This window comes from Elephas maximus, chromosome 7 (assembly GCF_024166365.1).
Source record: "Elephas maximus indicus isolate mEleMax1 chromosome 7, mEleMax1 primary haplotype, whole genome shotgun sequence".
NCBI lineage: Eukaryota > Metazoa > Chordata > Mammalia > Proboscidea > Elephantidae > Elephas > Elephas maximus.
The window spans coordinates 116,347,147-116,359,210 of record NC_064825.1 but is presented as its reverse complement, the minus strand read 5'-3'; the positions used below and the strand labels follow the sequence as shown (position 1 = coordinate 116,359,210).

General features: G+C 36.0%; 2 protein-coding genes across 2 annotated transcripts; both read right to left on the bottom strand.

Annotated features, from left to right (window-relative positions):
* Positions 1-398: 398 nt before the first annotated feature.
* On the bottom strand, positions 399-1,343 carry LOC126080512 (olfactory receptor 8K3-like). The gene has a single exon (XM_049891716.1). It carries the CDS (start codon positions 1,341-1,343, stop codon positions 399-401), a length of 945 nt encoding a protein of 314 aa, XP_049747673.1.
* Positions 1,344-8,995: 7,652 nt separating this feature from the next.
* Positions 8,996-9,982, bottom strand: LOC126080510 (olfactory receptor 8K3-like). Its single transcript, XM_049891715.1, has one exon. It carries the CDS (start codon positions 9,980-9,982, stop codon positions 8,996-8,998), a length of 987 nt encoding a protein of 328 aa, XP_049747672.1.
* Between the last annotated feature and the right edge of the window lie 2,082 nt (positions 9,983-12,064).

Sequence of the window (12,064 nt, the reverse complement as noted above, 5' to 3'; positions counted from 1 at the left end):
CAGAATAGAACTGTCTCATAGGGTTTCCAAGGATGTAAATTTTTATGGAAACCGACTGCCACTTCTTTCTCCCATGGAGTGACTGGTTGTTTTGAATCACTGACCTTTTGGTTAGCATCCAAATACTTTAACCACTGTTCCATAGGACCCCAAGACATTCTTCTATGCTATAAATTTTACCTAATTATTATTATGTTTGTGACCCATCTCTCCCCTTCAAGGAAGGCAAATATTCTGTTTTGTTAATCAATGCATTTACAGCACTTAGAAGAGTAACTGGCACATAGAAGGCAATTTATGAATATATGTTGAATATATTTCTGCTCGCTATTTCCATTGGAGCAAACACAGACAAGGTTTGAAGTCAATAATGTAATTTGTAGGAACCATATGTTACATCAAACTTTAGAAAATATATTGCTTATTTTTTCCCATGTCTTAAGTACAGCATCTTTCACATCTTTGTTCCTCAAGCTATAAATCAAGGGATTCAACATGGGAATAACCAGAGTAAAAAATATGCAAGTCACTGTATCAGTGTCAAAAGAGTGACAGGCCTTGGGCTGAATGTACATAAAGAATAAAGTCCCGTAGAACACTACCAGCACTGTCAGGTGGGATCCACAGGTGGAGAAGGCCTTGTACCTGCCCTCAGCTAAGTTCATTCTGATAATGGCTACAAGAACCAGCAGGTAAGAAACAACTATTAGGAGAGATGAAATCAAATCAAAAGTTACTAAGACCAGAAGGATTAATTCAATTTCATGTGTGTTTGAGCAGAGCAAAGAGAACAAGGGGGGAATGTCACAGTAGAAATGACTGATGACGTTATAACCACAGAAGGATAAATTAAATATCTTTATGGTGATGAGAAGAGAAACAAATGTGCTATAGAGATAGGTGATTGCAACCAGCACCTGACAAACCCTTTGTGACATGATGACTGTGTAGAGCAGAGGGTTACAAATGGCCACATAGCGGTCATAGGACATTGCTGACAGAATGAATAGTTTACTAGTTATGAACACAATAAAGAAAGCCAGCTGTGTAGCACAAAAATAAAAGGAGATTGTGTTCTCATCCACAACAAAATTTACCAAAATTTTTGGTCCCACGGCTGTTGAATAACCAAGATCAGTGATAGCAAGGTGTCTGAGAAAAAAATACATGGGTGTTTGCAGTTTGAAGTCTATCTTGGTGAGGATGATGATGCCCAAGTTGCCCACTACTGAGATCACGTAGATGATGAGGAACAGCCTGAACAATGGAGCCTGCAGCTCAGGGCGGTCTATGATTCCCATCAGAATGAATTCATTCAGCACAGTTAGATTGTCCTTGTCCATCTTGGTCCATCAGGAAACCTATTCCAGATAGAGACATCAGCATAGTCAAATATTCTTTTGCAGTATTATCTGGTAGATTTTCGGTATACAAAGCCAGCATACTAAATAAGATAAATCCAAATTTCCAATGTAAGTATTTAAAGGTAAACCAATCTCCCACAACTGACTCCCCAGCTCCTAACCACAACACATAGAGATAGAGATGGAGGAAGAAGGATAGGGAGCGATGAAAGAGGGAGAGAAAGAGAGAGCTAATTGGTTATAAATTGGGAAAAATTTGCTCCCAAAGAACATTTGTCAATGTCTGGGACATTTGGGATGTCACAACTAGGAGAAGGGTATTATTACTATCTCATAGAGGCCTGGGATGTTGCTAAACATTCTAGTATTTGCTGGGCAACTCCCCACAATGACAAAATTTCCAGTCCAAAATGTCAATAGGGCTGAAGTTGAGAAACTCTGATATAGATACATACACACTTATACATAAACATTTAAATATAAAAACCTGTTGCCATTGAGTGGATTCCAACTTATAGCGACCCTACAGAACGGAGTAGAACTGCACCACAGGGCTTCCAAGGAGCAACTGTTAGATTCAAACTGCCGGCCTTTTCGTTAGCAGCCATAGAGCTCTTAACCACTGTGCCGCCAGGGCTCCAAATTTAGATATGCATAAAGATATATATATATATATATATATACACACACACACACACATACAAGTACATAGATGAATTAAAGATAAAGAAATTTAAAAATTTTAGGTGTTCCATATATGAATGGTTACTAATGTCATTTATATAATGACAACTACATAAGGAGATTAAAAAATTATAATACACATGTTAATTACATTATAAAAATGCTAAAGTGAAAATTCCCAAAATATAGGGAAGTGTTTAATATGCCTTACTTCAGCACATAGTCCTATGAAAGCCCTTCTACCACAGGAGATAGAGTGAAACAGTACACTTGACAGGTATTGAACACAAGGAAAATCTACCAGATCCTAAAAAAAAATGGGGATTATTTGCCTTTATACAGGGAAATAACCCCGGTGATGGACACATGCAGGTATTTTGTTCTTGTTGTTAGGTGCCGTCAAGTCGGTTCGGACTCACAGAGACCCTATTTACCACAAAATGAAACACTGCCTGGTCCTGAGCCATCCTTACAATTCTTGTTATGCTTGAACCCATTGTTACAGTCGCTTTGTCAACCCATCTCATTGAGGGCCTTCCTCTTATCCGCTGACCCTCTACTTTAGCAATCATGATGTCCTCCAGGGACTGATCTCTTCTGACAACATGTCCAAAGTATGTAAGACGCAGTCTCACCATCCTTGCTTCTAAGGAACATTCTGGTTGTACTTCCTCCAAGACAGATTTGTTCATTCTTTTGACAGACCATGGTATATTCAATATTCTTTGCCAACACCACAATTCAAAGGTGTCAGTTATTGTCCAGCTTTCACATGCATATCGTGCTACTGAAAATACCGTGGCTTGTGTCAGGCAGACAGTAGTCTTCAAGGTGACATCTTTGCTCTTCCATACTTTAAACAGGTCCTTCACGGCAGATTTACCCAATACAGTGCATCTTTTGATTTCTTGACTGCTGCTTCTATGGGTGTTGATTGTGGACCCAAGTAATATGAAATCCTTGACAACTTCAATCTTTTCTCCATTTATCATGATGTGGCTTATTGGTCCAGTTGTGAGGATTTCTGTTTTCTTTATGTTGAGATGCAATCCATACTGATGGCTGTGGTCTTTGATCATCATTCGTAAGTGCTTCAAGTCATCTTCATTTTCAGCAAGCAAGGTTGTGTCATCTGCATAATGCAGGTTGTTAATGAGTCTTCCTCCAATCCTGATGCCCTGTTCTTTTTCATATAGTTCGGCTTCTTGGATTATTTGCTCAGCATACAGTTTGAATAGGTATGGTGAAAGGATACAGCCCTGACACACACTTTCCTGACTTTAAACCACTCACTATCCCCTTGTTCTGTCCAAACAACTGCCTCTTAATCTATGTACAGGTTTCTCATCAGCACAATGAAGTGTTCTGGAATTCCCATTCTTTGCAATGTTATCCATAATTTCATATGATCCACAGAGTCGAATGCCTTTGCATTGTCAATAAAACACAGGTAAACATCCTTCTGGTATTCTCTGCTTTCAACCAGACATCAGCAATGATATCCTTGGTTCCACAACCTCTTCTGAATCCAGCCTGAATTTCTGGCAGTTCAGCCATTTTTGAATGATCTTCAGCAAAATTTTGCTTGCATATGATAGTAATGATATTGTTTTATAATTTCCACATTCGGTTGGATCACCTTTCTTGGGAATAGCCATACATACAGATCTCTTCTAGTCGGTTGGTGAGGTAGCTGTCTTCCAAATTTCTTGGTATAGTCAAGTGAGCACTTCCGGGGCTGCCTCCGTTTGTTGAAACATCTCAATCGATCTATCAGTTCCTGATTATATGCTACCTCCTGAAATGTTTGAACATTGACTAATTCTATAGGCCCTGTTATACCTCCACTGTAGGTTATCAAATAAGGTATTTAATCTCTTTATCCACATCTTCAAAATGACCACTTCCTTTTGGGATTGTTGAATAGTTAAATTAGAAATAAGTATTTCAATGTGTTTATGTTGCTGGGAAACAGCTCTCAAATATCAAGTATATCGTGTTTTGTTGAGCCATATAATGACAATGTTTCAAAGATGCTTACGAGCACTTAATCTCTGAAACAAAGTGAGAATATTTGAAAAAAATAATTTGAAGAAAAAGGAGGGGAGAATGCACATAGAACTGAATCTGAAATCCTGATATTTTGTGATGAATTTGCCATTGAATAAAGTTAGGACCCTGTAAGTGTCACTGAAACCTTCTGGATTTGGGTAAAATATGGAAACAGTCTATCTTTTTACCTGTAACGAAGCCTCTGTCTTGACTCTCTCATGTGATTCTTAACATGGCATGGCGAGAACAATTTAAAGCCTTTTTTTCAGCCTTGGAGATTCTCCCTGAGGAGATGGCAAGCAATTTGTTGTTGGTTCCTGAAGCATTTGAAAGCTAGACAAAATACCTGGGGGTTGTCTGTTAATTGTCCAGGAAAATTTATATTCACCAGTGAGCAAGTTTTTCTTCCTGAAGTGTGTATGCACACCTGTGTTTATCTATTTCATCTATTCTTACATTTTATTCCTTGCTAACTTTCCATTTTTACCACCAAAGGATCGGGATTAATACCTTGTATCTATAAAACAAAGCTATCAATATTCCCCATTTCTGCAGTGGTCTCTTCAAATGGATGACAATGTGAAGTACTGCTTAAACACTTTCTTATTGCATTATTTAAAAGATTTAAATTCAATAAAATTAATGCATTGTGCATATGTGAGGTGTCACTTGTTTGCTATTGCTATTGTTGCTGTTATTGCTAATTTGTTCGGGTTTTTTTTTTTTTTTTTTGACCTCAGTAACAGAAATGTTAGCCTTGTTTCTCATTTCATAATTAATTTCCATTATCTGTCTATTGAAGTTTTTTGCCTGTTTGTTTTATTTTCCAACATATTTCACTACTATATGTTTCTCATTGTTTCCAATCCTCATTCCAAAACATCTTTCTCGCCTTGATACATGTTCTGCTGTGCTTGACATAATGCTCTACCATATCAACACACCCTCCTCAAGTGTGATATTTTGTGTGTAATGTTTCACCATGAATACGTATTTGCTGTGCTATAAATCTTTTTGCTGCATTTTGTCATTGCAAATATTTGTAATATAGCCTTTTCTTTTCTTTTTTTGCCTTTTCTTTAATAGGGAAACCTTGGTGGCCTAGTGGTTAAGTGCTACAGCTGCTAACCGAAGGGTCGGCAGTTCAAATCCACCAGGTGCCTCTTGGAAACTCTATGGGGCAGTTCTACCCTGCCCTATGGGGTTGCTATGAGTCGTAATCCACTCTACGGCAACGGGTGGTTTTTTTTTTTTTTTTTTTTGGAGGGGGGGTTATTCTTTAATGGAAGGCTCTTTTGTGGTAGAATGTTTAAACACTCACTGCTAACTGAAAGGTTGCCTGTTTGAACCCACAAGCCATTCCGGGGAGAAAAGACCTGGCCATCTGCACTCATAAAGATTACAGCCTAGGCAACTCTATGGGGCATTTATACTCTGTACTATAGGCCGCTATGAGTCACAGACGACTCGAAGACACTTAACAAAACAAAAATTCTTTAGTGGTATATATTTCGTTACCTCCAACGGAACATTGTCTGACTTTCTTTCTTCAGGCATGTCATCAGGAAGAACCATTTGCTGGAGGAGAACATCATATTCGGTGAAGAAGAGGGCCAGCGAGAATAAGGGAAGCACTTCATGAGACGGACTGACATAGTGGCTGCAACAATGGATTCACACATTCCAATGATAGTGAAACTCTGTGGGGCGGTTCTACTCTGTCCTACAGGGTGAGGACAGCACAGATTCAGGCAATGTTTTGTTCTGCTTTACATAAGGTCGCCATGAGTTGGGGTCACTCAGTGGCAGTTAACAACACCAACCTTTTGTGATGGACTTTTTTAACTTCACTTGATTCCATGGAGGTCCATCCCCACTGCTGTGTGCATCAATAATTTGCTCTTTTTTACTGCTGAGTGTTATTTCATGAATGGGTTTAGTAAAGTTGGATTCATTCATTCACCCACAGAAGGACATTTTGAGTTGTTACCAGTTTTTAGCTATTATAAATAATGTTTCTGGGAACATTTGTTAAGGGTTTTTGCATGAACATAAATTTTCATTCCTCTGGGATAAATGTCTAAGTGTGGGTTGTTTTAATTTTGACAAAGTCCAATCTATCAATTTGTGCTTTTCATCCCTATATTTGCATGTAGCAATATTTCAGCGGTTTATTACCGAGTGGTGTTGACTTGCGGGAATAGACCACGGTTTGTCCGTCCTCAGGGAGAGAGGCATTTGGTTTGATTCCAGTTTTTGATTATTACAGATACAGTTGTCATGGACATTTGTATACATTTCCTTATAAGGAAAAGTGTGTCATTTCTCTTGGGTAGATATGAGTAAAACGGCTAAATTTTATGGTAATACTATAGTCATCTTTTTAAGACCCTGAAGCTTCAAACAAATTATTTGTTAAAGTATTTGCACCGTTTTAATTTTCCACTAACAGTTTATGAATGCTCCATTTCCTCCACACATTTACCAAACAGCTGATATTCTAATAGATGTATAGAGACATGTCATTAGGGTTTTAACTTGAAATTCACTGAAGAATAATGAACTGAACATTTTTATGTGCCTAATTTACCAACTGTATGTGTCCTTTGGATAAGTGAATGTTTATTTTTATGGGAATTTTTGTGGACTGTTTCTTTTCTTTCTTTCTTTTTTTTTTTTTTTTTTTGAGTTTTGAGACCTTTCTCTGTATATATTATGGAGTCCTGATACATAGTGGTTAAAGAACTGGTGGCTAAGCAAAGGGTTGGCAGTTCAAATCCACCAGCTGCTCCTTAAAAACCCTGTAAGGCAGTTCTACTCTTTGAAACTGGGTTGCTATGAGTCGGAATCAACTTGATGGCAACTGAGCGGTGGGGGCAGGGGAGAGAGTATATATTATGGACATAGGCCATTTATGAGTTGTATTATTTGAAAATGTTATGTCCCAGAAAAGAACTTGTTTTTATGTGTCTTTTAAAGAGGAGAAGTTTTAATATTTTATGTGGTCAAAATTCTTATGGATTTTGCTTTTGGTATTATATTGATGAAATTCCCAAATGTATCTATAGAGTCATTGAAAACCCACTTAAAATCCAAACAGCCTTTAAAAAAAAAAAAAACTAATAAGCTGAAAGTAAATTTATCACTAAATGTTAACGTTTTAGTCCTATAACTGTATTGTAGACTCTATTAGATTTTTACATTAAAAAAAGTCATCTACCAATAAACAAACTTTCCTTTCTTCTTTTCCAACCTAGATCCTTTATTTATTTATCTCTTTATTGACTTACTGTATTTCCTAGAACTTCCACTAAAATGTGGAATAGATTTGGAAAGAGTAATTTGTTTTGGTCCTGGTTTTACTGAGAATGTACTCAGTCTTTCAAACCATGTATGATGGTAGCTGTAGGTTGTTCATGGGTGCCCTCTATCAGTTTAAGGAAGCTCCATTTTTATACTAATTTGGCCAAAACTTTATCACAATTATTGGGATTTTAAACACTATTTTCTCTACATCTATTTATATGACTTTCTTTGCCATTTCTAATTTGTAATTATGGTGAATGTTATTAATTGATACTTTGATGTAAAACTAACAATGCATTCCTGGGGCACACCTAATTTAATGTACTATTACCTTTACATATGGCCAGGCTCAATGTCTTAAATTTTCCTTTAGGTTTTTCACACATGTATTCTGCTGTTTTCTTTTAATGCTTTTGTCTGAGTTTGAAATCAGGGTAAAGCTATCCTCACATAAAAATGAAAATATACCCTTCTCTTAGGTTTTGTGGAAAGTTTGTGCAGAATTAGCTAATTTTTTTTTCTCCCTAAACACTTAAAATTATTTCTCAGTCAAACCAGTTGGACTGGTTGGGAAGGGGTGAATTTTAAATTTAAATTTCCATTTTGATATCCTCTTTATAAAATATATTTTTCTCATGTGTTTTCTAGTCTCTACATACATGGAAATATATCATATCCCTCCTTGTACAGGCCTCTTATACAAGGATATATAATTAGAAAATGACTTCTAAATAAGGGTAATTATTGTTTTCTGGAGAGATAAGGGTAACAATTTATGAGACAAAACACACAATCAGGAAGCAATATCAATCCAGGACAGAAAAAATGAAAACTTCTGGAAACTTCTATGGCTGGCCTCAGTAAATTTATCTTAACTGATACAGCCACTGACACAGACAAAACGGGCTGCTTTGGACAAAAACCAGATACTGAGATGATCCTCTTGAACATAATAACTTTATTTTGTTACACTTTATATTAATATTACAATATAATAATAACAAATAGTAACAAAGTAAACATGTTCTAAGGGTTCACATATGAAAGTAAAGACACTGATGATGAAAGAGGAATTTCAAGGTTGAGAGAGCAGACATTTGAGCAAAGTCAGATGGCTGGGTATTTCGTATCATCCCACTGCACTGAGCCTTCTTCCAATCAGAATGAGCCACACCAGGGCAGAGAATAAGAAATAAAACAGAAGGTGTGCATGTGCAGTCATATACACACACACACACACACATACTTTCTACATTTTTTTTCCTACTAGATGAGGAAAACACCAGATACTTGGAACTCTTCCTGTATCTACTACAATTTCACTGTCCTACTCAATATATTCACTAATCTTCTTTTATTTTTGAAAAATCTATCACCCTCTAGCACATTCTAAGAAGCTATAAAATTTCTTAATTATTACGCTTATAGTGCATCATTCCTGCTCAAGGAAGGCAATACTTTTTACTGTTCTGTTTATTAATCTACTTACAGCTCTTAGTAGAGTGGTAGAAGGCAAGGTAGAAATATATGTTTAGCTAATCTGTGCATTTGTGCTTGCTATCCCCTCTGGAGGCACACAGAAAAAAAGTTTAAAGCCCATGACATAATTTATGAATCATATAATATAGTAACCTTTGAGAAAATAAATTGCATAGTTGTCCTAAAGTCCTATGTAAGGCATATTTTACATCTTTATTCCTCAAACTATAGATCAAGGGATTCAACATGGGAACAACCAAGGTATAAAATATGGAAGCCACTTTATTAGTGTCAAAGGAATGACTGGATTTGGGCTGCACGTACATGAAGATTAAAGTCCCATAGAACATTACCACCACAGTCAGGTGGGATCCACAGGTGGAGAAAGTCTTTCGCCTGCCCTCAGCTGAGTTCATCCTGAGAATGGCTACAATGATCAGTATGTAAGAAACAAGAACTGTTAGGAGGGATGACATCAAATCAAAAGCTGCTAAGGCAAGAATGATTAACTTGATTTCAAGTGTGTTTGAGCAGAGCAAAGATACCAAGGGAAGACCATCACAGTAGAAATGCCTGATGACACTGTAGCCACAGAAGGATAAATTAAAAATCTTTATGGTGACCAGAAGAGAAACAAATGTGCTGTAGAGATAGGTGATTGAAACCAATACCCAACACGCCCTCTGTGACATGATGACTGTGTAGAGCAGAGGGTTACAAATGGCCACATAGCGGTCATAGGACATTGCTGACAGAATGAAAAATTCACTAGTTATAAACATAATAAAGAAAGCTAGCTGTATAGCACAAAAATAATAGGAGATTGTGTTTTCATTGACCACAAAATTGACTAGCATTTTGGGTCCCACAGCTGTTGAATAACCAAGATCAATGATAGCCAGGTGTCTGAGAAAAAAGTACATGGGAGTTTGTAGCTTGGAGTCCATCTTGGTGAGGATGATGATGCCCATGTTGCCCACCACTGAGATCATGTAGATGATGAGGAACAGCCCAAACAATGGCGCCTGCAGCTCTGTGAGGTCTGTGATTCCCGTCAGAATGAATTCATTGAGCACTGTTAGATTATGTTTGTCCATCTAGAAACCTATTGTTGAAAGAGACATGAGCATCATCAATAGCTTTTATGTAGTATCATCTGGTAGGTTTTTAGTATACAAAGCCAGTATATATAATGTAAATTCAAAGTTTTCATTTTAGGATATTTGAATACATATACAACTTCCACAAATTTTGCACACACATATACATAAATACGTGTTAAGTAGATTGGTTGATACATTGGTAGATGAAACAAAAATGAATAATATGTTAAATATTTACATGTAAGGTACATGGATATTTATTGTACTCTTCTTAAAACTTTTGTCTTTTTCATATACCTAAAAAAATGCATCTAAACATTTTGCATTCTCTGTTTCAAAACATTACATTATGAAAACTCATGACTATAGATGGTCCAGGATGGAACAGTCAGCATACTAGACAGATTTTGGATTTATATGTATATATATATGTATATACATGAATATACATATATATACACATATATATGATTGATGACAATTGGGATTATTTGTCTTTATACATGAAAACATCCCTAGAGATTTATGTATACAGATGCAACCTCTGCTATACCTCCATTTGTAGTATATACAAAGAGTTATTTTGGGCTAATAACATGTGTTATGTGAACCTATTTATTCCCACCTGAAAAATCACATGCCAACACTTTCTTGTAGGGTTGTTAGGAAGGATGAATGAGAATTAAGTTCTTCCATGTGTCTATGATACTTGAAAATAAAATAGTGTGTGCCTGGGAGTATTTATCTATCTGTCTGTCTTTCTGTCTATCTATCTATCATCATCATCTATCTTTTTTGGATCTAGACAGTAGTTACTTGAAATTGTTTTTATTGTTGTTAATTGTTTTGATTTTTAAGGTATTTATATGTAAATTCTTCTGGACTGTGGCTTAAGTTCTTTGTTACCATATTCATGATGAATAGGTTCATTAAGATGTTATCCTTGTAACTGACCCCAGCCCCATAGTCCATAACACCCATTCTATGACTAAAGTGTCTAACAGTGCCATTCTTTAGATTACTTTCTTTTTTGGTCTACTTAAAATGCTTTCTCCTGCAATTGGGCATTTATATTGTAATTGACACATTCTAAGCTTTTTCTAACAAATCAGGTATATATTTTTTTCTCACAAAGAAACCTAGGCTATATGAGGAAATCTGAACAAACAATGAAAAATCGATGTCATAAACTCCCTCTTGTAAAAAAGAATCCTCTACTTTTTATGAAAAAAAGTTTAAAAAATCACTATATGACACAATAGCATAGGAGAAAAAGGAATTGTACTGGTTATGACATATATGTGAATTATTGCAAGTTACTTAGGATCTTTTTGAACATGAACTATGTCCCATTAAACATTGGGACTCCTATGTGCCATGAGATATCACAGATAAATTTCAGTATAGTCTTTAAAAAATGTATCTGAGTATACTAGAGATGTTTTAAAATACAAGAATAGTCCTGCTGGTTGATATAACAGAACTGTAGCTTTAAAACATCATGATCATCACTACTTCATAAGTATGTATATGCATCTACCTACCTACCAATCAATCAATCTATACATCATCTATCTATCTACTTTTCTGTTTATCGATCTACATATCTATTTATCTATCCATCATGTATCTATTCCTGAATACCATGAGCAGAGCAATCTCTGAGTAGACTATTAGCAAACAAATGCAGAAATTAAATTTCATAGCATTAAATTATATTATAAAAGTGAGTACATGAAATCCACATTCATCTCACACAAAACATATCAAGAACTCAATCAAATTTCTTAATATTTTCCCACCTATGGAATTGACTCGAAGGCACTGGGTTACTGCGTATGAAAAGTGGAGCCTCAAAAATGTCACTAAAACATTCCAGCTATTAGTAAAACATGGCACTACAAAAAAAAAAAAAAAAAAAAAATCTACCTTTTTCCTGTAATGAATCTGTTTTAACATCCCACGCACTTCTTAACATGGCATAGTGGGAACGGTTTATAGCATTCCCTCGGCCTTTAAGCCTCTCCCTGAGGAGATACCAAGCAATGTGTTAATTACTTCTGAAGCACTTGAAAG

Excerpts from the sequence above, each read along its gene's own strand:
- LOC126080512 (XM_049891716.1), bottom strand. The coding sequence starts at position 1,343 with ATGGACAAGGACAATCTAACTGTGCTGAATGAATTCATTCTGATGGGA.
- LOC126080510 (XM_049891715.1), bottom strand. The coding sequence starts at position 9,982 with ATGGACAAACATAATCTAACAGTGCTCAATGAATTCATTCTGACGGGA.